Source organism: Cinclus cinclus, chromosome 5 (genome assembly GCF_963662255.1).
Source record: "Cinclus cinclus chromosome 5, bCinCin1.1, whole genome shotgun sequence".
Lineage (NCBI taxonomy): Eukaryota > Metazoa > Chordata > Aves > Passeriformes > Cinclidae > Cinclus > Cinclus cinclus.
In genome coordinates this window covers 63,146,760-63,173,854 of record NC_085050.1, presented here as the reverse complement: position 1 = coordinate 63,173,854, position 27,095 = coordinate 63,146,760, and the positions used below count along the sequence as shown (strand labels likewise).

At 39.2% G+C, this 27,095-nt stretch overlaps 1 protein-coding gene across 2 annotated transcripts; it reads left to right on the top strand.

Moving 5' to 3' along the window:
- The first annotated feature begins 694 nt into the window (after positions 1-694).
- USP38 (ubiquitin specific peptidase 38) lies at positions 695-24,730 on the top strand. 2 transcript variants are annotated; one of them, XM_062493097.1, is made up of 10 exons: positions 695-1,379; positions 2,687-2,822; positions 7,212-7,341; positions 7,598-7,699; positions 10,373-10,531; positions 10,889-11,082; positions 11,608-11,701; positions 12,527-12,633; positions 13,734-15,081; positions 18,427-24,730. In XM_062493097.1, exons 1-10 carry the CDS (start codon positions 695-697, stop codon positions 18,586-18,588), a joined length of 3,117 nt encoding a protein of 1,038 aa, XP_062349081.1. In that variant the 3' UTR covers positions 18,589-24,730. The 2 variants fall into 2 exon arrangements, with proteins under 2 accessions (XP_062349081.1, XP_062349082.1); XM_062493098.1 differs by lacking the exon at positions 7,598-7,699.
- The last annotated feature ends 2,365 nt before the right edge of the window (positions 24,731-27,095 follow it).

The window sequence follows — 27,095 nt, the reverse complement described above, 5'->3', positions numbered from 1 at the left end:
GGTCACAAACACACCTGTAACCAGTATCCAAAAACGAGCAATAACTAAAGCAAAGATAAGCGGTAAATGGAGCAATACACATGTCAGGAGGAGCTGACGGGCTGTGCACGCAGACCGAGAGGGCAGCAGGCGGCCATCGCCTCATGCGCCAGAGTGTCTCCGTCAGAGCGAGCCGGCGGGACCTTGTGTGTGCAAGTGAGCAGGTGACAGCGAACCACGCCCCCCCGGCTGTGAAATCAGCACATTCTCGGAGCCCAGCCCGGCCCCACCGTCCCCGGGCGGCCTCTCCCGCCACCCCGCCCTTCCGTCCCCTCACGGCCGGGCCCCGCCCCGCCCTCGCTCGCCATTGGCCACCGCCCACGCGGGGGGCGGGGCGTGCCGCTGCCCAGCCGGCGCCTGCGCAATGCCCCCCCTCCCCCTCTGGACCGGCTTCCCGCTCGCGCGGCTCCGCTTCCGGGTCGGGGTCGGAGCTCGGCCGCGTCCGCCGGGGTCGCCTCAGCCGGGCCGGGGAGCGGGGCCGGGGCCGCCGCCGCCCGCTCGAGGGGCGGGCAGGAGCCGCGAGGGCCGCAGGAGCAGCGGCGGCATTGCGCGGCAGGGCGGCGAGAGGGCCGCGGGGAGGCGGCGGCGGCGGCGGCCCCCGCCGAGGCCTGCTCCGGCCCGCCGCCGCCGCCGCTCGGCCGATGCGCTCGGAGCCATGGACAAGATCCTGGAGGGGCTGGTGAGCTCGTCGCACCCGCTGCCGCTGAAGCGGGTGATCGTGCGGCGCGTGGTGGAGTCGGCGGAGACGCCGCTGAGCCAGGCGCAGTGCCGCGCCATGTTCGCGCTCGGCACCCGGCTGGTGCTGCAGGGCCCCGACCCGTTCCAGCGGCAGGTGGGGCGGCAGGTGCTGGACGCCTACGGCCGCTTCCACCGCGCCGAGTTCGAGGCGTTCTTCAACCGCGGGCTCATCCTCGGGCTCCTGCAGCGCGGCTACGGCGAGCTGAGCAACCGCGACCCCGCCATCCTCGACTACATCCAGGCGGGGCTGCGCCTCATCATGAGCTGCCCCTCGGTGCTGGAGCTCTTCGAGCTGCTGCAGGTGGAGGCGCTGCGCCTGGTGTGCGAGCGGCCGTCACCGCCGCTCTGCGCCCGCCTCTGCCAGCTGCTGGGCGACTTTCCGCAGTGCCTGCCCCGCGGCAGGAAACTCTCGCTCGCCTTCTGCCAGCAGCTGGTGCGCAGCATCGCCCATTTCCAGAGCCAGGGCACCCGGGAGGCCGAGCTGCGCCTCTACGTCTCGCAGGTGACTCAGGTTAGCGCGCTGCTCAGGAGCGTCTGGAAAGCCGAGCCCGACACGCTGCTGCCCTCCCTGCAGGAGCTCTTCGCTGTCATCTCCGCCGCGGGTGAGTGGGAACGGTGCGGCGTAACGGGGGCCTGGGTTATCCAGGAAAAAGGGGAAAGCCTTAGCGCGGGCATCACCTGGGAGCCTCTGCTTTCTCACCCCAACTTCTTGAGTGTCGAGAAAGCAAAGCTATTTTGATTTCCTGCCCACCCCCAAAAGCTAGGGGGGGAATAGTGATTTATTTTGCTGCAGAGCAGGATGGTGCTTGGAAAATCTCCTGGTGCAGTGCATTAAATGATATACTGAAATGAAGTTTTGGGTGTCCTGTTAAGAAAGATTTAAAGCTGTCAGTAGTAAAACGTATATAAATATCTCAAAGGCTGTTCCCAAGAATTTGGTGTCACACTCTTTGGTGATGCCCAGCACCACGACAAGGAGCAAAGGCCGTAAACTAAAACACAAGTTTCACCTTAACATGAGGAAGAACTTGTTTAGATTGAGGGTGGCAGACCACTGGAACAGGCTGCCATGGGGTGTTGTGGAATCTTCCTCTGTAGAGACATTCAGACCCCACTTTTGTTCCTGTGTTACCTGTTCCAGGTGACACTGCTTTGGCAGAAGTGTCAGACTACATGGTCTCAGAGCTCCCTTCCAGCAGTTTTGTGATTCAGTGAAAAGCTGTTCTTCCTTCTTGTTCCTTGGAGCTGCTTAACAAATTGGGATTTATAAATACATATAAGTAGTATACATAAATGCAATATATAAAGTTTAGGAAGCATCCAGTGCCTGAGTAATGGAAATGTGATTGTAAATAGGTCCTTCCTGACTTCTGAAATCTGTGAAGGACTGTAATAGTTCCCACTAGAAAGTGCCTTTGCTGTTGAGGCACCTGCGAAACTTAACACTGCATTTTGCCATAAGTGGTAAGGTTAACAGAGAGTTGTTGAGATAGGGCAGGGGAATACCAGCTGCACTAAATTATATTCAATATACTTCATGTTAACAGGCTTAACATGAAGTATAATAAACAACTTATGGTACTTCTTTTTAGAAAAATACAAAGCCTACTTCTCAATTCCACTTAGGGTAGAGGAGGAGGAAGGAGGAGGAGGAAGTTGGCAGCTTGTCACTTGCATGGAAATGAAATTAACTAAATGAGTTTGTATTTCACTGCTGTTCATTGTCCTTAATTCACTGATACACTTTAATTTTGGTTTGGTTTGTGATAATAGAGTGTAAGATGTAGGATAGATTTATTGTCACTTTTACACTGTGGTAAGGTTTTAGAGTAGAACATAAAGCTTACTTTTTTTTTTCTGTGGGGTTTTCTTTTAGTTCCTTACATTTTGTCATATTCAATCATTACAGATACTTCATTTGAACCATCTGTTGCACTGGCAAGTCTTGTGCAGCACATACCTTTGCAGATGATTACAGTACTCATCAGGAGCCTTACTACAGATCCTAATGTGAAAGATGCAAGTATGACTCAAGCTCTGTGCAGGTAATGTATTTCATTGTCAAGGGAGAGAAGAGTTTCTTTCTCAATCTTGCCTTTATTGAAGTTATTTGTTACTTAGCTTCCATTAAAAAAGCCAACCAAACAAAAGCATAAAAAAGAAGAGCTTCTAAGATGGTATTCCAAGTCGTGCTTTTTGGCATGTTAAGGTTTAAGAATATTATATATATATATATATATATATATATATATATATATATATATATATATATATATATATATATGGTGCTGTGAGTGTTACTGGCATGGTTGCAGGTTGAGGTTGCTGCCTTTGTTGCTATTGTGACTTCATTCTCCAGCCCTCCTGGGGTGGATGAGGAGGGTTTAATAAAAACTAATAGGAAGCACCTGTGTTCCTTGTAGATGACATTTTAATTGAGGTCTCCTGCTTTATAGAAGGTGGCATAAGTAGGAAACTTCATGGAGTTTACAGTCAAGCTGAGAAACAAGGCCTTGTTTTCAGAAGATGAACCTTTCTGCTTTTCCAAGAAGCAGGGTAGAACTCTTATATGATGGGATTAACCATCATGTCCTGCTCTGAAGAGAGGAGATAGTTCAAAATCAGTTTTGCTTCTTAGTTTTGAGGGATTTTTTTTTTAATTGGGATTCTCAGAGAACAGCCTCTATTACCCTTTTCATCAAACCCTCATAGGTTTTTTTTTATGCTCTTTGAATGATAGAGGAATAGCAATGTAGAAGCAATTGCATATTATGTTTGTCAGTAATCTAACCTTGAATAAATGTGGTAGAGATGAGTAGCAGTGTAGACAGACTGGGATTGAGATTGCAATCTTGGTTAGTATCTTCAGATAGATGAATAATAGTGATGCAGCAAGATGATAGTGATAGAAAGATGAAGACCTTGAAGTTTGGGGTTTTTTTTGTTTGTTTTTGTTTTGGTTTTTTTTTTAACCCTATTGAAGAAGCTGTTATTGAGCACTGAAGGGTAGGAAAATGGGTAGTGCAGTTAAACAGGGGACTATTAGAAATTTATATTGCTTAAACCATAACTTCTAAGAAGCCTTAAACTAAGAGTTCAGTGTCTGCAATATTATTACTTTTAAGTACATCCATTTGAATGTAGTGTAATATTTAAGCTTTCATGTAATGTAGCACTTGAAAATCTTGATGGAATACTGAGGGCTTTCTCACAGTGAAAACATTCCTTGTGTTTACAGTAAGTTGAGAAGCTGTATTTCAGTCGAGAATGTAATGAAAAGAAGCAGCATTGGTAATACAATCTGGGCTAAGACACTGTTTAGGGACTTTAAAAGAATATCCCTGACTGAGGAGATTTCAGCAAAGGTGTGTGCCCAGTCTAACAGTTGGAGCTGGGAAATTCAGGATTTGTTCATGCTGATAAGTTGCCAGTAATGTGCTGGTGATTAATTTTCAAGTTTTAACATTTGTGTTGCATTGCTGCTTCAAGACAATCTTATCATATAATTTACTGTAGCTTGAGAACAGCTTCTCTGAGTGTCTGTGCTTAGGGAAGCAATGCAGTGTTGAGCTTTGGTTGCAGTAGGAGCTGTTATTATCAAATAAGTGCTCTCTTTTTTGGTACCAGCCATGTAGTGGGTGAGTTTTTCTCTTGTTTATGAAAGGGAAGAGCAGTCTTAATTGCATTGTTAATTCTTTGAGGTAATAATAAGAGCCTCTAGTTTTGTTCAGTGGAACCTTGTTGGTTTTGTTTCTGGATACTCTAATGTCAACACTGCATCCAGTTTCTTTTTCTACCTCTGGCAGCCTTTTGCAGTTATTACTCTCTTCTGGCTTAGTGGAGCAATTGTTAAGAGGTTAATGCAGCTGGAATGTCTGGAGCACCAAATGACAATGCTGTCATCAGGCTTGCAGCATTCCCAGGAGATGCAGAACTCTAGGCACAAGAAGGTCTGATGAGAGTTGGCAGAGCTTTGGTGACTGCAAATTAGAGACCTTGTTGCTCACTTCCTAAGTATAACTTCTGTGGCACTGCAAAGTCTGTCTAAAGTTGAACACAGAGTAGTAAATAATTTATATTTAACAGACTCATAAATGGAGTTTGTTCACAGGGGGCAGTACATTAGACACAAGATATTGTTAGAAAGGTTATTTGTCTTTTGGCTTGAGCTGGTTTTGAAACCTTATCTGAAGAGTATCAGTGAGAAAGAGCAGAAAACTGTTGAATCTCTTTGAGGATATATGGCTCTACTTCAGAAGAGTCTTACTTCAGAACTCTGGGTGGAAATGAACTGGCTGTGCTCAGGATCCTGACAAGTATAATGATTCTTTGGACTTCAATCCAAGCATCTTTAAGAGAAACTTAATTTGCTAAGAAATACTCCAGCAAAATATAACCAGGTGCTCTGTCCTATTGGAAAAAAAATGTAAAATACCATAAAAGACTTGTAATTTGTTGGGGGTGCCAGGTAGTCTAAAGATCTTCTTGCTTTTTTGGTTTGTGTTTTTTTTTTTTTTTTCTAATCTGAGGGATTCACACCTGAGCTGCCAGATTCTTTGATGTATGAAGAATATATTTTGTGAAAGAAGTTACTGTCCAAGGTTGCACAAATACTTTTTTTTTCTATTCAGAGGTATCAAAAACACTGTCCTTACTAGGCACATACATGGGTAAAAGACCTGCTGATTTTAGGGTGGTATGAGGCAGAAGATCCTCTTGAGGCTTTTAAGGTTCTCTTAATCTAGTCAAACCCAAAAAAGCATCATCTGTTTATACTGATGATCATCCTGGCCCATACTAATATCTGCCTTTGTATTAAAAATGCAGTCATTGATTGCAACAGAGCAGAAGCCAAGTAAATACAAACAGAGTACCTGGTCTTCACCTACCAGATCTAAGATTTGATCGTTTTTGGGAGAATCTCAAGCAGGTCTGCAAGTTCACTTCTTCTCTTCTTCTGGCTTTTGTTTCTGCTCTCAAAATCATTAACTCTCAGATTATCAGTCAGATGTTTTAGAATAGTGGTTCTGATTAGGGCTCTACAGAATACTTGTCTAAAACAGTTAAAAATCCAAAATATATTGTCATTAGGCTTAAATTGGCTCTGCAGATGTTTCTGACATTGCTGTAAAATATCAAGCCTACAAATCAGAGAAGGGAAGATTTGAAGATGATTGGACTTATGAGTCGTGGGGTCTTTTTTTGAGTTTAGGTTATTTCTTTGCAGACAAAACCAGTTTGGGCCTGTGTTTTTGAGTCTCTGTTTTAGAAGATATATGGAAAGGTTGCTCAGGATAAACTTGTTTGATTTTTAACATCTTGAGGAAATGGGAGCTTTGTGTAAATTCAGAGCAGTGATTATGATGTTGCCATGTTTTTCCTTTTTTTTTTTTTGGGTAATAATGTGGAAGAAACTTGCTAAGATTTGTGCTTGCTAGATAAAAAGGGAGTTCTAAAGATCCCTTATTTTAGAGAAACCTTTGAATTCTATGTGTGCAGACTGTACATAGTTCTAAGATACATACATTGTAACTTGTCTCAATACCTGTCCACTCTTGTGGTAGAAAGTTTTCCCTAGCACCTAATTTGTGCTGCCTCATCTTGTTTGAAGAAAGGAATCTTGTGGACAATTAAAGGAAATTCAGAATATTGCCGAGTAAAATCTCAGAAGAGCAAAGCCTACATTTCATGTTTTAGCTGGCACTCCCTTACAATATTTTCTGTGTCTTAGAATTGCTTCAACTCATCTGCTTGTCTGCCTTGAGGATCAGTATAAATTGACTATTAATTTAATATGATAAAATACCTCTGTTTTCTGTTCCTGATATTTCACTGCATATTCTAGGCACACGAGGTCCCTGTGCCTAGAGGTTCACTTTTTTCTTAGCTCAAGCAAAATCTCCCTTTTGAGATGTATGTAGACCCTAGACTGCCCAATGTATTTAGAATTACTAGATTTTACCATTAATTTAGAATGTTTGAGCTGGCTTCCAGGAGTGTAAGTTCAAGAGACTTCTTTAGTAGTCGGTTTTGGTCTGCTTTGGGTTTAAAGGTGTTAGAGGGGAGGTTATCAGGTACAGGCACTTTTTCAGCAATAAGTTTTTGTCAGATGTTAGCTCATTGTCTGTAAAATCAGAGTGCATTTTCTAGACTAACAAGAAACAATACAAAATACTGACTTTTTTATGCTTTTGTATTTTTTGGGGATGTGTGTTCGCTTCAAATGTATTAAATAAATAATTTTTAATTTCAGAACTAAATTACTTGATACATAATCAAAATTGATTTAGCACTTGCCTAACATTCCTGCATTACTAACTGTGACTCTTATTGTATAAGCATGTAGCAAGGTAATACAGAGTATTTTTTTGTTGAGATTAAAGTTAGTGGCATATTGGCTTTTTTTATATTTTTGTTCTCCTATTGCCTTGCAGAATGATTGACTGGCTATCCTGGCCTCTGGCTCAGCATGTGGAAACATGGGTGATTGCACTGCTGAAAGGACTGGCTGCAGTCCAGAAATTTACCATCCTCATTGATGTCACTCTGCTTAAGATCGAATTGGTATGTTGGAAAAGAGCATTCAAAACTGAGGGTGAGGGAAAGGAGTTGTTCCCAGCTATGCAATTGTGTAGGATCTTTTTTTATTGTAACATACAGTATTTTCTTACTCTGCAAATATGATGTAAATGCATCTGTAGCTGTTACGTGCATGTAATGATTTTGTCTGTTTCAAATGGTTGTGTGTTTGAAGATTTGTTTTTGTGTTGACTGAAATTTTACTTTGCAGATTCACTGAAATAAATGTGGGTTTTTTTAGGTCTTTAATCGACTTTGGTTTCCTCTAGTGAGGCCTGGTGCCCTTGCTGTCCTTTCCCACATGTTACTTAGTTTCCAGCATTCTCCAGAAGCTTTTCATTTGGTGAGTTACTAAATAACTGTTTTTCAGTGCTTTCAAATGCCACTCGCTGGCAGTGTGATTTCTGAAATGGCTGTAAAGAGCAACAGAATTGATGTGCTTGGATTTTATCTGTTGGAAGGTCCTAGAATCAGGTTCCTGTGGTCACAGGAAGGCTTTTTAGCTTCTAGATTCAACCACTTCATATATAACTAGAAGCAAGCATTGTCCTTCCTTGTATGTACCTATTTATGGCAGAAGTATCTGGGCACCACATTCTGACTGCATTACGTCTGTGAAATTGGCTGATTAGGTTGGTCAGCAAGTAGGTTTTTGAGGACAGCTGTTTGGGGAAACCAGATAAGAGAACTTGCTCTGTGTAACCTGGTCACCCTGAATAGGCTCATGAGACCAAGAAGTACTTCACTTCCAGAAAGCTGTGCTGTGTCAGTGTTCTTGGACAAATTAAAGGTTACCATTTTTAATGACCCCTTCTCAAAATTTGTTTCGTTAGTTAAGGCCGTGGATAGGAGGGTGTGACAGAGACTGTATAAATATACAGCAAGGTGTTCAGCTTAAAGTTTAGGAGAAATGTCTGAGATTTAATGGTAACAGCCTTGCACATTGATTCTAAGCTGTCCTCAAGGCTCCAAAGGGATATAAAACCCTTTGTTTAATGTCAGAGTAATTGCCTTATGCCCATTACATTGCTTTTTAAGGAGACATGTCTGAAGTTTCTCCTCTGTCTTAGGATAGAAATTTGAGTCACAATTAAAAGCTTAGAATATGCTCAAAACATAAATATTTCATATAATTGCTTTCTTGCTTTTCTTCTCTTCTCCTGAGAGATGAAACAGTAGAAAAAAAATGTAAAATATGAGCTTATTCTAGAAAGAGGAATTTGATTTAACAAATAAGATTTCTATTGGAGACTGCCTGTTGTACTGCATAAATACCTCCCTGCAAGATATCATTACCATTTTAAACAATTTTCTGCACTATCATTTTTTGTGCAGTACTACCATTTAATATTCTGTAGTATCTTCCTTCACTTTAAGTGCTTGTTTACTTTTTTAATAACAAATGATCTGATTATGAATGGGCCAAATGCACATTTGATAAGTAGAAATAAATTTACTTGGTAATGCATCTAAAATTACATTCACCCTCCTTACACTTGAGTATCATTAGCATAAATTAGTTTGATATTTTTATAGCAGAAGCAGTCTTGTACTTACAGCGTAGAACTTAAGATCATCAAAAATCTACTCATGTATAAAAGTTTAATGAAACCTCAAGCCAGAAGGGATAATTCTGTTTGTATTCGAAGTGTAACTTTCAGTATTACGCACCCAGCCTGCAGACTCTTTGACAGTACAGACAGAGTGCCTGTACTTTTTCTGTTCTTCCCATGTGCTTTATCTGTGCAGAATTATCATATCTTAGATCTGCTTGATACAAATCTCCTTCTTAGAGCTCAGTAGTTGCTTTCTCATTGCTGTGTACCCACATTTGTAAAATGGAAGATGGAATTTTTTCATTGCAACAGCTTTCACACTTGACTTGTGGTACAGTGAACACTGCATCTTTGTGTTTTTCCATTTAGACAGTGCCTGTCCTGCTTACCTAAAGAGCACAGTTTATTTATCAGAGATGTAAAAATATTTTTTATACCCAGAGAATAACCAATATTTGAAAAAGTGGCAAATCAGTATTTTGCACCTAGCCCCTTTTACTTTGATGTTTTGAACTATATCAGTTCTTGTAATTGGTATGCCTTCTTCAGATTCCTATTTCCTTGTAATTCCTGTTCTGTATTTCATGTCTTTAGCTTACAAATTGTTTGGTAGTAATTAATTAATTAATTCTATCACTTGGAAACTGGGGAAGGTGTCTGAAATACTTTGGTTCACAGTGAGAAGTCCCTACTCTTTGTAAATTTTTTTGTAGTAAATTTCTACTTGGTGTCTTAAGGCAGTGTCTCATACTTTTCAAAGTAGAGAGCTATGCTGAAGAAGAGGAAGGAGATGAACTAAGCATTTCTGATTCTAATCTGACCCAATTTAAAGTAGTCCTGAATCAGCTAAGTCTCAAATAGATTACCATAGCTGTGCTAAATTTTCAGCTCGTAGTAAATGGCATGGTTGTGGTTTATGGAGCTGAGCTGCCTCACTAGGTGGAGCTCTGGGCCAGTTTCCTTCTTGTAGGGATAGCAGCAATGTACTCATTGGCTTGTGAGTCTAAGCATTAGGTTCTGTTAAAGGAAAATTGAGAGGTTTGTTTTAAAAACTGTATCTCTGAAATCAGAACAGGATACTAAACTGTTAGTGGTGGCACAAAAGCAAAATGTTTGCAGTTAATATCCTTAATAAGGTGAGTACTTTTGGACACTTGACTATTTAAAACCTTAGCATGCACCTTCTAAGTTCATAAAGTTTTGTAAAACTTGCTATGTGAGCTAAAGAGAGCATTGAATGATTAATTGTGTTACTTGAAAATTGTCATGTGTAAAGAACAATGTATGTTTTTCAAGTCACTGTTTCTCAATCACTTATCTAATAACAAATTTATTTATACATGCCCTGTCCTTTGGCATGTATAAACCGATGAAGTTCAATGAAGTATTTTGTAGAAGAAAAAAAACAATGAGAAAATGCAGTTAACACTTTTTTTTTGTTTCTTTGTTTTCCAATTCAGATTGTTCCACACGTGGTCAGTTTGGTTCACTCCTTCAAAAGAGATGGCTTGCCTTCCAGTACAGCCTTTTTGATGCAGTTGACTGAGTTGATACACTGTATGATGTATCATTATTCAGGATTTCCAGAGCTCTATGAACCCATTCTGGAAGCTATTAAGGTACATTAGGAATGTTAAGAGCATGGAATGTTTTTTTTTTTGTTTTCCCAGATGTGAAGCTGTAGTTCCACAGATCCAAATTCTTTAGAGCTTCCATGTGGAGAAAAGAGCTAACCACTTAATCTCATGTCAATCTTGTGCTTGAAATATAAAATAAATATAAAGCTTTGAAGGAAAAGGTTGGGGGGAGGGAAGGGAACAAGGGCAAGGGGACTCTTGTATCTCCTGGGCTGTCGGGAACAGCATCAAGACCTTGAAGGAGAACTGAGGAGCAGGGGAAGATACTGCTGAATGGTAGGGCCTGTTATAGAAACAAATAAAAAAACCTATTAAGTGTGTTAAATGTTTCTCTTGTAGGATATGCCCAAACCCACTGAAGAGAAGATTAAGTTGATCCTCAGTCAGAGTGCCTGGACTTCTCAATCCAGTTCTTTGCCATCTTGTCTATCTAGACTTTCTGGAAAATCTGAAACTGGGAAGACAGGCCTAATAAATCTAGGAAATACTTGCTACATGAACAGTGTTATTCAGGCACTTTTTATGGCTACAGAGTAAGTGTTTCTTAATAGGTCTTTTCATTGCAAATAATTCTTGCAGTTACTGCCTTCCTGATTCTTCACAGAATAGTAACATGTCCTGGGGTCTTTTGGCTTGCTAGAGCTGATTGGGTTTTTTTTTTGCACTCAGTTACTGATTGCTTTGTTCAAGTTCAACTCTGGAAACTCTAGTTTTAGCCACTAAAAATCCTGATCCTTCTGCCCAGTGTCAGAAGACAAGTCCCTTTTTCCTTGCTGTCCTTGCTCACTGCTGTATTGTAAAAAAATTTGGTGATGCTTTTGTTATAATCTAGAAGGATATTGAAAGAAGTCTGTCTATATCCCATTCCTGCTCATTTAAATGTTTAAAGACCCAGGTATTTTGCAGTGTTAATTCTTCACTAGAGCAGACTTCCAATATTAAAGGGAAGCATTACATGTTTTGCTTTCTTTCAATTTCAAGTATTTATCTCAGCTGGAATGATAACTGCATTGTTAGAAGTCTAGCAAGGAAACTGATGTGTCTCTCTCTCATTTCAGTTTCAGAAGGCATGTTTTATCTCTGAATCTAAATGGCTGTAATTCCCTAATGAGAAAATTACAGCATCTTTTTGCATTTTTGGCCCATACCCAGGTATGTCAGTTTTCCATCTGCTTTTCTTTAAGCCTAGATCTATATACCAAAATTGAGAAACAAACAGGATGCCATGGAAGTCCTCTTGAGTATACAGAGTATAAATATTATGGTTTTGTATGGGAATGAGTCTGCCTTCAAATGCTCAGATGGTGTGGATGGACTTATGAAATACACATTTCTCTAAGTGGAAGATGCTGGTGTTTTGGTATTGTTATAAATAGTTACTTTGAGAAGCAAGAATGAGAAAATCCAAGACCTGAGCTGATATACAAGCTGATTTTATGTATCTTTTTAGGATAAACTCTGACCTTCTTCAGTGATTTTTACACTAAATTTTATTTTAGTTCAAGTTCTAATGTGAACATTAGTAGCTGTTCAAAACATTTTGCTAATGCTGGAAAGGCACAAGACACTTCTGTTCTTTTTGAATAATAGCAATCAACTTGTGAAGGGGATGAGGCTGGATCAGCTTCAAAATAAATGGATAATTGTGAAGTAGTGGTGTTCTGAAGAAAGCAAACAGGTTTTTTAACTCACCAGCAAGAATAGAAACTGCTATTATGCATCATACCTGGCTTGCACTCACTAAACATTAATGTTTTCCAGCAGGATAAACTATTTTTATCTTTGTTCTGGAGGTGATGGCTACAATATTAATGGCTCTCCCTTGGTATGATTAAGTTGTTTAAATGTTTGTGTACCATGTGTTTCATTCAGCTACTCTGGGATAATGTAGTCCAAAGTTCAGCTGTTAATATTAAAATAATATAACCATTTTTTAATAGTTCCTACGTAACCTTGCCTGTTCTCTCACATCAACAGAGGGAGGCATATGCTCCTAGAATTTTCTTTGAAGCTTCCAGACCACCATGGTTCACCCCTCGATCCCAGCAGGATTGCTCAGAATATCTCCGATTCCTGCTGGACAGGTATGGTTATGGTGCCATAAATGGGAATGAATCTACAGCCTTACCACATAATGTTGAAGTCTTTAGGAGCAGCTGTGTAACAGCTCCACTGCATGAGAGGGGATCAGGAATTTTCAGCCTCGTTGCTGTCTTTCTCTGGTTTTCTGTATGGTCTATGAGCTACTTTTCTTCATGGGTTTTGTCCGTGGTGAAGTCTGGATGCCATCTTGAATCCACATAATTGAAAACAGGTTATGGTGGTAACAGTGTGCCACTTTTATAAATCTAAACATGGGTGTTATGTTCAAGTCGTGGTCCAGTTGTTAAATTGATGTGGTTGCTGAAAGCAGTTTAGTTGTGCTTCTGGAATTTCATGTTGATGGAGACAGCTGCATTTCATACAAGGCACATAAGTCACAAAGATATGTACATGTTGTTGTAATCATATAATTAAGTAAACAAATTAACTGTGGTAGAGATAAATCAGTAATACCTAAATTTATTAATAACCCTCTTTATTTTTGGCTTGCTGAGATGGACCTTAAGCAATATTACTTTAAGATGCATTCCACTTCTGGAGAAATTTATCTCAATAGTGAAATAATGTTCTCTTATTTTTTTTTCCCTATGTCTTGGGTTTCTCTTTTGGTTTGGATTTTCTTGCTGTAGTTTCTTAACTTTCCTGGCTGCAGAATTCTGACATTTTCTTTGGAAATAGTCTGGCAGTAGATAAATAATTACTTTCTCTCTTACAAAGTCTGACATACAGGACCAGTCAACTCAAGAGCTGATTTATTAACACAATGTAATGATAAATAATAAAAACATTTATACATTTTTTTTAACGCTTACTAGTTCTTTCAATATATCCATTGTGTGCTGTTACATGTAATGAGACCTGCAGTAAAAACATTTGTGCCTCTCGTACTCTGTATTGGATAGTACAGGCCTCGGTGGTTCAGCTTCCGTGTATAAAAAATAACAATCAGATTGTTTTAGTGTAACACACTTCTAGCAGCTTAACCCTATGTATTTTTTTAGCTGGAAAAAAAATCTGAAATAGTGTGGCAGTATTTTTGAAAATAGCACAGTTACTTGGATTTATTTTTCTTTGTCTTCAGGTTGCATGAAGAGGAGAGAACTTTGAAAGCATTATCTTCGGCCAAGAGTTCTGACAGTATAATGACTGATGAGTCCCAGGCACAAGAAGCTGTACATAAAACACAAGTATTTACTGAAGCACCTCGTATGGGAAGTGAAGAAAGAACTCTGATAGAGAAGATGTTTGGAGGAAAATTGAAGACTAACATATGCTGTTTGAACTGCAAAAGCATGTCTCAAAAGGAAGAAGCTTTCACAGATCTCTCTTTGGCTTTCTGTCCTCCAACTTCCTTAGAGAATGTTGACCCAAAATGCGTGGAACATTCTGAAGTGAAAGATGACTATATGGTGCAAAGTAATACTTTAGCAACCAGTCCTGCTACAGAAACACCTCTGAGTAATTTGGAAGTAAATCGTGGATGTGACACAATAATGAATGAAGGAACCATAGAAGATTTTTCTAGCGAGCCAGGCTCTGAGAATACCACAATTTCTGAACTCAAAGTTGAAAATAATGGGGATATGTCTCAGAGTCTAGTAGGTAAAAATACCCTGTCGGTTACAGACTTACTCAATTATTTTCTGGCACCTGAGATCCTTAGTGGAGACAATAAATATTATTGTGAAAAGTGTGCCTCTCTACAGAATGCTGAAAAAACTATGCAAATCATTGAGGAACCTGAATACCTCATTCTCACCCTTTTGAGATTTTCATATGATCCAAAGTGTCACATAAGGCGCAAAATCTTGGACAATGTTTCTCTACCACTTGTATTGGAACTGCCAGTGAAAAGAGCAGCATCCCCTTTAGCTGTTGTTTCAGGAGGCTGGTCTGTTGGTGTGGAGATTTCTGATACTGGAGAAAATCTTGCTAAAAAACTGAAACCCTCAGGTGCTGATGAAGTGACCTGCCCACAGTTGGTGCCCTATGTGTTAAGCTCTGTGGTGGTGCATTCTGGTGTATCCTCTGAAAGTGGACATTATTATTCATATGCTAGAAATGTTACTGGGTCAGGGCCTTCAGGGTTCTGCCACCAGTCTACAGCTCTTTCTTTAGTTTCTCCTCAGGATAAATTGTTTACAGAGGAGAGTCCTTGTACTGTTGTAGAAAATGAGCTGGACACTGAGATGCCAAGAGAATGGTTTCTGTTCAATGACAGCAGAGTGACATTTACCTCATTTCAGTCAGTCCAGAAAATCACCAGTAGATTTCCAAAGGACACTGCTTATGTTCTGTTTTACAAAAAACAGAACAGCACCTGTGGCTTCAACACTAATCCAGCAAATGGCCTCTGGGTAAATGGAGACCCTCCTCTACAAAAAGACCTCATGGATGCAATTACAAAAGATAACAAACTGTACTTGCAGGTAAGATGGAAGTTTTGTGTAAAGGGTGCCTCCTTAAGCCTCTCAAGAGGTTGTCTCAAGGAAAGAACAAGGTAGCTTTTAAGTGTTCTGCTATATTAACCTTATAAATCACTAGTCTGGTTTCATCTTGGTGTTGCTGGACAGGTTTTGTAGCAGAGTTGTCACTGTTAGATGGGGAATGTCAAGGAAAATGGCATAAACTCATTTCAGTTTAAACTTGGAGTGGAGATGCTTGTATAGGTCATTCAACCGTGGGAGAGGCTTCAAACAGTTCAAACTTCCACTGCCTTTTTCAAATTACAAGAGTGGCTTAAGTTTACTTAAAAACTTTGAAATGGTGTTCTTACTAGTGCATTTTCATTTGTAGTGAAGTTTTGCTAGCAAAACTGTGCTTACCCAAATGCTGGAACAACTGAAATCATGACCAGATGTGAGTGACTGCATTCCATTTTCCCTTTGCTGCCTGTACCATATCCTCTGTGGGACCAGCACTGCCAGCAGCACACTCCCTATGGTCTGAGAACTTCACCTAGCTGTGGCAGCCTTTTTGTTTGCTGTTTAAAAAAAAAAAGTTTTCTCCACTTCAGTATGTTTTTCTTAGAGCATTGCTGCTATTTTTGGATGTTCTAGAAGTAAAAGTATGTTTTGCTGTGTGTTCTTTGATGGGTTAAACTGTTCCTGTAAGGGTTATAGGTCAACTCAAATTAGAGCTAGCTAAATTTAACTTTTTAAAAATGAGCTAAATCTCACTGTGGAAAATCTGCTGCAGGTATTTTACAAACATGAACTGGAAAACTGAGAGTTTAAATTGCAACTCTGTTGCTATTTTCAAGCAGTGGGGTTAAAGCATTTATGTCCTTGTCTGTCTTTGCTTAGGTGCCACATCTCCCCTTGGATTTCTCTTGGCTTCTCTATCAGCAATCTCTGATCACAGGATCAGAGTAGCTGGGGTTAGAATGGACCTTTAAAGGCCATCTCGTCCAACCCCTGCCGTGACCAGGGACATCTTCACCTAGACCAGGTTATTCCAAGTCCTATCCTGCCTGGCCCTGAAGTTTACAGGGATGGGGTATTTATCACCTCTCTGGGCAGCCCCCAGTGCTTCACCACCCTCATAAAAAATTCGTTTCTTTTATCTAGGCTAACTCTACCCTTGTTTAGTTTAAAACCATTACTCCTTTCCCTGTTTGGCAGGTTTTTTCCATTTTTACTTAGTAGTCATCTCAAAATGAGATCTTTTCCAAGCATATTATTTTTGTTTGCTTTCTAGGGATTTTTTGCTTGTTTTTAGATCTTTACCTACCTTTCACTTTTGAATTCTTCAGTATTGGCTTTCTTTGCAGTGTCTCAATAATCTCAGATTGTCTGAGCTCCTGACCGTTTCTCATTTTAATAGAGGCTCATTAAAAGTGCTCAGTTACTGTCTTTCTCAAATTAATGCTTATACTGTGATTGACTGAATTGGATTATTCTAATTTTAAGATGCCATATTTCACTTTTGATTCAGAGTTCTAAACTAATCTTTTCCAGCTAAGTTAAGAATATATTTTTCTGTCCTGAGAAAGCCTTTACTTTTTAGAAGACGTATTCAAAAATACTCTCTTACTGCTTTTGTTTTGCTATTGCATATCAGTTTACCACATGGTAAATGAAGATGTTTTCAGTATAAATATCTAAACCTGCAATATTGGTAGTTCCCACTCCATTTAAAAAAAATTTTAAAACCCTTTCTGGGAGCAAGTGGAAAACAAGGGGGGATGCTCTGCGTTATTCCAAGTCCAGAGAACTGTACTGACTGTGAAGTTTACCTAATGTAGTACTTGTTGGGATAAATATAATAAATATAACAATCTGAAAACTTTCAACATTTTTAGAAATAAGGCTATTGCTTGTAAAAATGCCAGTGCTGTAGGCTAAACAGTTTGGTAGAGTAGTTTTTCAACTAAACAGGCTATTTATGCAAAGTCTGCTATTTTTAATCAAAATCTGCAGTTGATTTCTTGTACTGCAAGTGAATTTTTAATATTTCCTTGTTATTCCTAGTAAAATTACTTAGTTTTTGTTGTGTCATAGAGTTAGCCTATGACTCCACATATTGCTGGAGATAGCATAATACTGTCTTCAGGAATATGGCCAGTGCATCTGTGTAGACAGTGTCCTCCAAATATCTTATATAATTTTGAAAATGAGTATGCATTTCAGTCCTTAGTAGTGTACCATAGTTTCATGCTTAGGCTGTGTATTTGAAGAGGGCAAAATAATTTAAACTCACAAGGACTACTTTTAGCAACAGTGCAAGTATTTGGACAAGACTTGAGTTTAGTGCTTTCATGGTAGTAAAATACAGTCAGGGAGAAGTGAAGGTGGCCCCTGCCCCTGTAGTTACTAAAACCCTGTTCCAAAGTTTGCTCCTGTTGCCTTCAGGGATGTGTGTGGTGATGAAGTGTCATGTGAAGGCAGCTATCGGTGGAGTATTTTCAGTTTGTTGCCATGCCCTCTGTCTTTTCCTGTTAGCCTTCCAAAGCTAACACCTGCCTTCTTGAAACTCGGCCAATTTGAGAAAGGTATACTGAAGATACAAAATTGCTGCAGGGTTTATTGAACTAGTTGGCTAGAGCCAAAATAGTGCATGATATGTCTAATGAGGGCCTGTGCTCATCCCCTTCTTAGATTTCTTAAGAAGCCTCAGGAGCATTCAGCTGAAAAAGCAGCTGGCAGGAGGCAGAGCTTTCATGTTCCTTCCTTTTGTGCAGGTGCATTTTCCACTGGTTGACTCTTCCACTCTCAAGCACTTCATAAAAATCAGAGACTGACTAAGTTTTAACAACATGGCAATAATACTTGAAAGCTGAAAAGCTGCAGAGAATAGAAGCTAGATAGCTTGTCCATCTTTTGGCCTTTTATCTGAGTATATTGTTACTCTATGCAGTTGATTGAGTGGAATGAAAAAGTGTCTTTAAAGTAATTAACATTGATTTAAACCTTTCAACTTTGAAACCAAGAATAAGAGCATCTGAAAAATTGTTAGGATGAAAATTTATATGAAACGTATATCAAAACCTGTTTTGTTAGCTTCTCATCAGCAGTCTCATTTTTAGTGATGTCCCATGTTGCTATAAAATACAATTTTAGCATGAACTCAGGTGGTTTTAGTTTTGTTTCACTTACGCTTACTGACAATCAGCAAAATTTTACATCTTAGATTGGCTGTGTATGTTCAACTTGAAAGTTCAGCAGAGCTGTTCACTAGAAATCAGTGATGCTGATATAAAAGCCATTTCAAGGGCGTGAGATTGTGGGTTGGATTTTTTTTTTTTTTTAATTGTCTTTATTCTTTCATTTCAGGAGCAAGAGCTTAGTGCTCGAACACAAGCGCTTCAAGCTGCCTCAGCCTCTTGCTCTTTCCGACCCAATGGATTTGATGACAATGATCCCCCTGGAAGTTGTGGCCCCACAGGTGGAGGAGGAGGGGGTGGGTTCAGTACCGTCGGTAGATTGGTCTTTTGACTACGAAGACAACCTGGAATACACTGGTTCCAAAGCAGCCTAGTACTGCTGAGGACAAATAAAATACTGACCTCTGTCAGATATTGTACCAGGCTTTGAGACTTGATCCTTGTCTAAAAGCAAATATTGGTGTTTTTTTGGTTATGTTTTATTTGAAATAAATAAGCGCATAATGGAAAAAAAACCTACCTCTTAAAAGTTTAGTTGCTTTCATAGTGAGATATGCTTGCCCAAAACCCAGAAAATTAAGGGGTTTTTTTTTAAGTGAATGCTAATGACATTGCATTAAACTGAACAAAATGCACTTACATCAGTTTCTTGTCCTCATCCACTGAATGAAGGAAGTTCATTTTTTACTCTGATGATATTACTTTATGTGGAAACCTGTTTCAGATGGGCTGAACTGCATCTGTAGTCTCTCACCCACTGCTTATTTTCAAATACAGTACCTTTGTGAATTTTCAGAGATGATGCAATTTGTAATGAAGGCAATAACTTAAATGTGACATGGTATAGTACTTTCCAGGTTAAAAATTCTTCAGTCCATTTCCAGTGTAAATGAAAAGGAAAAATTTATAAGTATTTGCTAACTTGTTATCCAAAAAAGTGCATGTTGTGTAGGAGCAATGTTTTTAAATAGAAATTGTTAACTTTGTAGCATTTCTAATTGTTTGAGGATTTTAAAATTATTTCAGGGAATATATCTGCTGAGTATGGGAAAGGAAGAGATTCTGTATGTGCCTTGCAGTACTGTAACTTAAACTCTCTGAGGCTGCAAAAGATGAGAAAAATGTCTTAGTAGTCAATTATTTTTTGCCAGCATTAGAAATTAAGACATTTATAGAAAGATTTAGGTTTCCAGAAGTAAGCATCTGTTAGTTTGAAATGCAGTAAGTGTTGCCCATTATTTTTTGATTTAATAAGTATACGTACCTAGTGTTCTATAGCTTTCATGGCCTGTACTGCTGAGAAAAAAAGTGATCATAAAAATGGAGCTATGTTTGTGAAGTCACAGAAAAGCTGCCTGTATTGATCTTTGCTTATAAGAGTCTTTTGAAGTTTTGCCTTTGGGTTTTGCTGGTAGGGAGAACTTTCTGGTGAGTCCAGGTTTATATTTTGGGTTTTTTTTGTCTGCAGAAGCCCAAAATGATTCTGCCTAAGGAGCAGTGTTTGATTGCTCATTAGGCCAGCAGATGTTGAGGAGCCACTTGTTTGAGTCTTGGCAGAAATAGCAACTTTGGTTTTGATGTGCAATGAAGATAACAGAAGTAAAGGATTGTTGAACCCAGTGATGAATTCTTGAGTAATCTTAGAGTGAAGTGCAAATTTATTTAAAGTATTTTTACAAAACTCTGCACTGTTTTTGCTGTGTTTTTATATTCTATTAGGTGACAAATTGTCTCCTTAAAGAAGCATGCAGACCTGGCAGGTTTTAGCATAACTGTATAAAAATAAGCAAATTTCTTAGAAAATGCTTTTAAAAAGCATAAAATAAGTTGAGAGAATGAAGTCTTGTTTATATGATTCTAACTATATGGAGTTTAGTCTGAAAGGTAACTTAGCTTGCAAGCTATTTCTATATTATCACTAAAACTGTGCTATTTACTGTAGGTTCAGATGTTACACTCAAGAAAGCTAGAGCAGCTCACATAGATTTTTATTTTTTTTTTAATACTTTCCAAGCTTTTTCATGACAGTTTGTAATACCTTGGCTTTGGCCTACTCTTTTCATTGCTATCTCAGCTGTAGGTCACTGAACAAGGGGATCAGCCATAGAAACATGCAATGTTTTGAGACCAGCATGAGGAATGTTCTCATTTTGTTGTACCTGGATGAGTTTTTTTTTTTTTTTTTGAGATTTCACTTTGCTTCAAAATTCTGTAACTTTCAGTCTAATAGGTTTTCTTCATTTCCTTTTAGGTTTCTCTGCCAGTTTGCTCTGGTTTGAAAATGTTTTATAAGACAGGTTAATTTGGCTTTTTTCTCCCAGATTGAGGGCACACTAAAAAGCTGTCTACTCTTTGCATTACCATGGAAATATTTGGTCTCTCTGTTTCAATTCACTGTTCATTTTAAACTACTAGTAAGTAGAAACAGGGGCAAGTGGTTTAATTCAACCTGAAATCATAATTTTGTAAAGGTCAGTTTCGTTTTTATGTTCTCACAGTGAAAATGCAAATGATGCAGCCTACCTAAAAATAATATTAAGTATGTCTTTCCTATACCTATTGAACTATATTTATTTCATGAGCTCTTAGAAGGCTTTCTACACCCTTGTTTGCCTGTTCTAAACTAGGTGTTAAATATGGAAAATTTGCATGAGAATAATGCCAATCAGGTTGGATCTGGTTAGGTGCAAAACTATGGATGTCTGAAATTGAAAATAACTTCTTTCTTTCACCTTGTTGACTTCTGTCAATGCATTTGATTGGGGTTTTACAAGTAGATTTTAAAATTCAGGATACCTTTTTGCAAGTCTGCTTGCTGACTTGACAGCTGTCTTAGACTGGTGAGTCCTAGATCCCCAACTTGGAAGGTTTAAATAAACCTAGTGGAAGTGGAGAAGTATTTCATGCTTTGAAATGTGCACCTTTTTTATTGTTTACAGTAATGATGTTGCATGCCACTATCTTCTGGACATGAGAGAAAAATGTACATATGGTACTTTAGACTTCTGTTGCTTGTGAATGAATGCTGGATGGTTTATTTCTTTACCTTTTTGGCTCCATTCTTAATATGTTTTCTAAGTTGAATCAGTAGGAAGATATAAAATGCAGAAGATGAATCAGTAGGAAGATGTAAAATGCAGAAGACCATTTCAGAAGGTTAGGGGTTTTTGTTGTTTCCTTTCATGAAAGAGACACAGTTGTACCAAACTCAAGGGTGGTATGTCTTTTGAAATCATATTTGCTTCTACCAAGACAGACTGTGATTTGATCTTTGTTTTAATGGTCACTGGAGTTGCATTAACTTTCTTCTGTGCTGTTAATTTTGTATAATTTGTAATTTTTTCACGTGGAGCATCGCAGTGGATTACTGTGAAATCTCCCCTGTAACAGGTGATTACCATGTCTGTGAGCCCATTTATCCAGGATGAGGAGAGAAGAGGCTTCTTTGGATAACTAAAGAAATCACACTTTCTGGCTAGCTTTTTTTTTTTTTTTCCCCTGCGTTTCCTTCTCTGTGCTCTGGAAATTTAATTTAATGGATAAGCCTTAATTTTTTTTATCTGTAGCAGTAAGTTTGTTCATTGAGTTAGAACACTTTTCTTGTACAAGTGACTGGCAAAGGGCAGAAGCTCTGGGACCTGGGAGTGTTGAGGCAAAATCAAGTGGGTATAAGCTTTCTGTAAATAAAATTTAGATTAGAAACAAAGTTCCTAATTCTGGAACAGCCTTCTGGGCAGAACTTTGCTTTGAAGGAAGAGCCAACTATGTCTATGAAAGAAATTAAATGCAAAGTGGTGTCTGAATGGTAGGCAACTAGACCTGATAAACCAGAGGTCCCTTCTAGTCCCTTCCTAGAGTTTTGCTCTTTTGTTGGGTTTTCTGTCTTGCTACATTGCCAGTTTTGTTTGTAAGGCTCAAAGATTTGAGGGTAAATAAAGAGAATATTCAACTGTGACGTAACAAAAGTTAACTGCTCAGTTTTGGGTGGTGTTGGTCTCTGACACAGAGGAATGAAACATAAAAATTACCAAATCATGGCAAGTGGAAACTTGGAGTTGTGATCTAAAGAAATGTGCTCAGTTTTTAATACAAGGCTGATTTCCCTGGGTAAAAACCTACAATGAGATGTAATGAGTTGTAGCACTTGGTATCATCACTAGGTCGTAATCAAATGGAAATTACTGGACACTTTCAAAGGGTGAACAAATGATCTATGAAGTAAATGAGATCAGTATAGACAATCTTCAAGGCTTTCATGGTCCCTGCAGCCAGTCATCATAAGTCTGCCTAAATCTGAATTCAGAGCTCTGAGTAATATGTTGTTAAATCAGAGGTGTGGGATCAAATGTGACAGAGAACCAAGAAGTGTGCGGTGCTGTCTGTGTTGTGTCCTACACCAGTTCTGGCTGTGGGGTGTAGCGTGGCACTGCCTCAACACATGCTTTTGTATTACAATGCACACACACATCCCCCAATTCACTGGGACTCTGCTTTTGCTTGAATTAAAGCATCCAGATCAAAGGCACGACAACCAGAACTACCCAGAGTGAAGCACAGATGGGTATTTTTCAATACAATATGCACCCTCCTTATTTAAAATGCAAAATCCTCTTCTAAATCTGCAGGATTCTAGAGAGGAATGTGGATTCAGGATACACATTTCTTGTTCCCTCTTATTTTTGTTTTTTTCCAGTGCAGATAATATTTTTAGAAATCAGGTGTAAAAGTGCTTTAATAGTCATGTCAAAAGAGACAACACCGGGTGTTTCCCTATGAAGTTGCTGTGGGAAAGAGGCACAGCGAGTGGTGAAGAGCTGTACTGAACTGAAATGGGACAAGTGCAGAAAGGACAGGATGGCTCTATTCTGGTTTAAAAGTTGCACATGTCTTCATTTCACTGCTGTAACTTTATTCCACCAAAAGGATACTTTGTCAACAATGCCTTGTGTTATCTGAGCCTGATCCTTCAAAAGTTTCCGCTGTATCATTATAGCCTTTTATATTTTGAAGGAAAAAACATCTCAGTAGGCATATTGAGAATATGCTGCTGAGGAGTGTATTTCAGGTTGACATGAGAACAATGAAGTCAGCAGCAGGATATGTGATTGTGCAAGCAGCTGTAGTATCATACAGCATCCTCGAGGCCAGAGGTCTCCAAACTTAGATTGCACACCCACATCACTAAAAACTCTTATGTGTGCACACACTATATGTATATTTATTAATTTATAAATAATATATGTACTACTATACTAATTTATTATGTACATACACAGGAGTAGAAATTGAAAAAGTATGAGAGAAAAGTGAAATAAAGACTATTTTTAAATTATTTAAAATTTCGTTTGTTAATTCTGCAAAATATACTTTCTTCTTGCACCCAAATGAATTCTCTTGGGGTGAATGCACCTCACTTTGGAGACCAATTCTTTGGGGTATAGTCTTGGAAAGAGTTTTAACTGGATGGGAACAGGTGTCAAAACTGACCAGTTTATAATAACAGTTTCTTTTAGTCGGTGAGTATAGACTGTTGTCCTTAACTATGTGCTGCATAACTCTGGTTTGGATCTCTGTTTATTCAGAGTTCTTTGAAAATTCGGTCCAAGGGCTGTGAACTGTTTTGCCATTGCTTTTCCTGCAGTATGCATTAAATGACAAAACAGGAGGTGTCGGCCTTAAGCGGTTTGCAGAAATGCAAAGCCATTCCTGTTTGGAGGGGAGTGCAATATCTCCTGCCAAACACAGGGATGTGTTAGTACTTGGCTTTAAACGTTAGTACCATCTTTTCCAACTGGCTTGCCCTTTCTCAAATGTTCACTAAAGAATTCCAATGTTTTGTGCTCAACTTCTCAGAAGAAAAGAATTAATTTGCTTGCTGTATCTCTCCTGGTGTTTATTTTATTGAACTACAGTTGAAACAATTTTTACAGTATGCCTGTTCTTTAATCTTGTAAACTGGCATAAATTTTTAATAGTATTTCATATCAGTTTTTAAAAATTGATGGGGTAAAATGACTGTACATGTGTTGGGCTGCCTAAAGAAGTCAAAATATATATATTTTAAATCCCTCAAATGTGTCTCAAAGTATGTAAGTTTTCATGTGTTTGACTGGAGAGGCAAGAGAGATATTCCAGTAAAATATAACAGTGGTGGTTTGGGTTTTTTTTTAATTGTATATCTTACCTGTAAATCTCAGCTTGAAGGATCTCACACGAAAACATGGATAACAAGTCATCTGAAACCCCTGATTGTCCAACTGTATCTGGAGAATGAAGTAGCTGGATTTCCTGTGTATTTACAATGCAGTGTGATGACAGTTTTTCATTTGAGTTGTCTTCTCAATTGGTGTTACTTCAGTCTTCAAAGAACATGAAATTACTTCAACTTGTTGAAATAATGAAGGACATCATAGTTGGTTTAAATGCAGCCTTTCTCAATGAACATGAAAGTTATGGCACAGAAACATTCAGGCCTCCTGTAAATAAAGACATGACTCTCAAAAGTGGTTTTTAACTTTCCTGTGTTTTTCCTCAAGTTTCCCCTGACTAAAAGTTGAAAGAAGGCTTTCGGGTTTGGTTGTTTTTCTTGACTACAGGAATACCTAGGAAACTCAAACAATTAACAGGCCAGTTAATAATCTGTGAATTACTACTGGGTGCTGAACTGTGTGAGAGGGAAGGGAAAGGTTTGGGTTGCCCTTAGAATATGTAGTTTGAAGTTGAGTCTCCTCAAGTTGGCTGCCCACAGTTCCCTCTGGCATTAGAAACAGCTGCCTTTATGTGGTCTCCGGATTAAGTTTGGTACTCCCTGGGAGGAGAAAATCGTGGGAACCTCCCCTTCATCCAAGTCCTATTCAGGCTAATTGAAGAATTATTCTTGACCTGAGCTGTTTCAATTTTGCTTTGATTAAGTAACTTGAATCTGCTAACTGCCAAGGGAAAGGACAGCTCAAGCTTTAACATAATAAAGAACCTAATGCTATTTTTATTTTCTTCTTTTAAATAAGTACTTTGGCTCCAGTAGGAGCTGCTGGTTGTGTGTTGTGCTTTAAATGTCCTGGATCTGCAAGAGCTGTTTCCTACTGCCGAGACCATGAAAACAGCAGCCACGCAGAATTCCTTGGGGAAGGGAATTGGCTGCAGTATAAACAAGCAGCTAGGTGGATTTCATCGTTTGGATTGGACTGCTGTGTATTGCATTTGGGGATTTGATGTGAAAGAAGATGTGTAAGGATGATTTTTTTTTAAATCAGTTACAAATGTTTCTGCAAAAGAAGGATCAGTTCTGGAGCAGGATCCTAGGCAGTGTCGGTGTGATGTTGCATAGCAGCCTCCAAGAGCAGTGCTGCTCCCACAGCATGTGTTATGCTGGAAGGCATGGATGGAAAGACAAAAATGCAATTAGTTCTCCAGGCCTGACTGCACCCTCTGTTCACAGATCACAGGCTTAAGTGCATAGATGAAAACCATTTCCTTTCATTGGAGGTATCAAGAAACAGAGTATTTCTGCAACTTCTCATTTTCTTGGGAGCAAATCCAGTGTGGAGTTTGTGCATTGTGGTCAGTGTTTCTGAAGTTGTGATTGCACAGAATGAGCCACAAGTCAGGAGGCACATCGAGGTTTTAGCTGCTTATTTGACAAGGCTGCTTTTGAGCTCAAGTCAGCCTATCTCCAGCTTATTTGGTACCCTTTGGTGCTAAGGATTTGCTGAGTGGGAAAATCCAGGACGAACTACAGAGTAGCAGCTCACATTCCCCAGCTCATGTTCTGGGACTGGACATGAATGCTCAGCTTCGGGAGAGGATTTGATGAAAGGAAAACAAGCAGAGTGTTTTTAAAAAGGAGGAGGAGAAGCTGGAAAGAAATGTAAGCAAGAACTTCAGAGTGTGTGGGTATGCAAAGCTGTGGATTTCCTACTTTTTTGGGACCAAAAAGAGTTTGCTTTGTTTAAGCAAAACCATACCAACTTCATATGTCACATATACATAAGGAAAAAACGTGGGAAAAAGCATAGCAATCACTTGGTCAAGGTAATTTTGACCTATTTGTGATTTTATTATTTCAGCTATAATAATTCCCAGCCTATCCCTCTGCATTTTATTTAAGCTATCTAAGCATTTTTATTTTTTTTACACAAAACTAAATAGTTTGGGGTTTGTCTTTTTAACTTTATCTCCTTTGGAAATAGGTGTTTAATTTTTCCACACTATTTTCTGCCTTGCATATTCTCCCCACTTTTTAAAAGGACCATGTACAGTTTCTTACATAAAGAAGCATGGGTGTGTGTCATGTGTTTCTAATTTGGTATGATAAGTGTATTATTTTAGGTTGTAGATAGCCTTGTCCCTGAAGCCTCCTTACCCTGAGATTTCTTTTTTTGGATGCATGTTATCCTTCAGATCACTAAGTCCCAGCAAGACAATTCTCTTTACCCCTCTCCTACCTCAAGAAAAACTGAAGGGGTGCCTGGCTAAGAGAAACTCCAGTATCACAAATTAGAGAAAATTGTTATTTGGTGACTTTTCTCAGCAGTTCTGTGTTTAGTAGTGGTTTTAACCTATTTTGTCCCATCTACCTGGGAACTTTTATCTTACCCTCCCCTAAACAAATTTGGTGGAAATCATGCTTACAAAATGTTTCCTGCTATGGCTTCAGCAGTGTTGTGTTTTTCCTCTTGCATCCACTCTCCTCTCCTCATTCATGTCCCTTGCTGACTGATGCTAATCTCTCCAGAACACAGATCTATCTTCTATGCTGCATTCAGGTTAGTCAGGGCTGCACCTGACACTGTTTCTTTCTTGGTTAGCTTCTAAATGCTGCTGTGATAAACATAATTC

Coding starts and splice junctions, on each gene's coding strand:
- USP38 (XM_062493097.1), top strand. CDS start 695: ATGGACAAGATCCTGGAGGGGCTGGTGAGCTCGTCGCACCCGCTGCCG. Junction 7,342..7,597: donor CTCTGCTTAAGATCGAATTG/GTATGTTGGAAA, acceptor GGGTTTTTTTAG/GTCTTTAATCGACTTTGGTT. Junction 11,702..12,526: donor CATTTTTGGCCCATACCCAG/GTATGTCAGTTT, acceptor TCACATCAACAG/AGGGAGGCATATGCTCCTAG.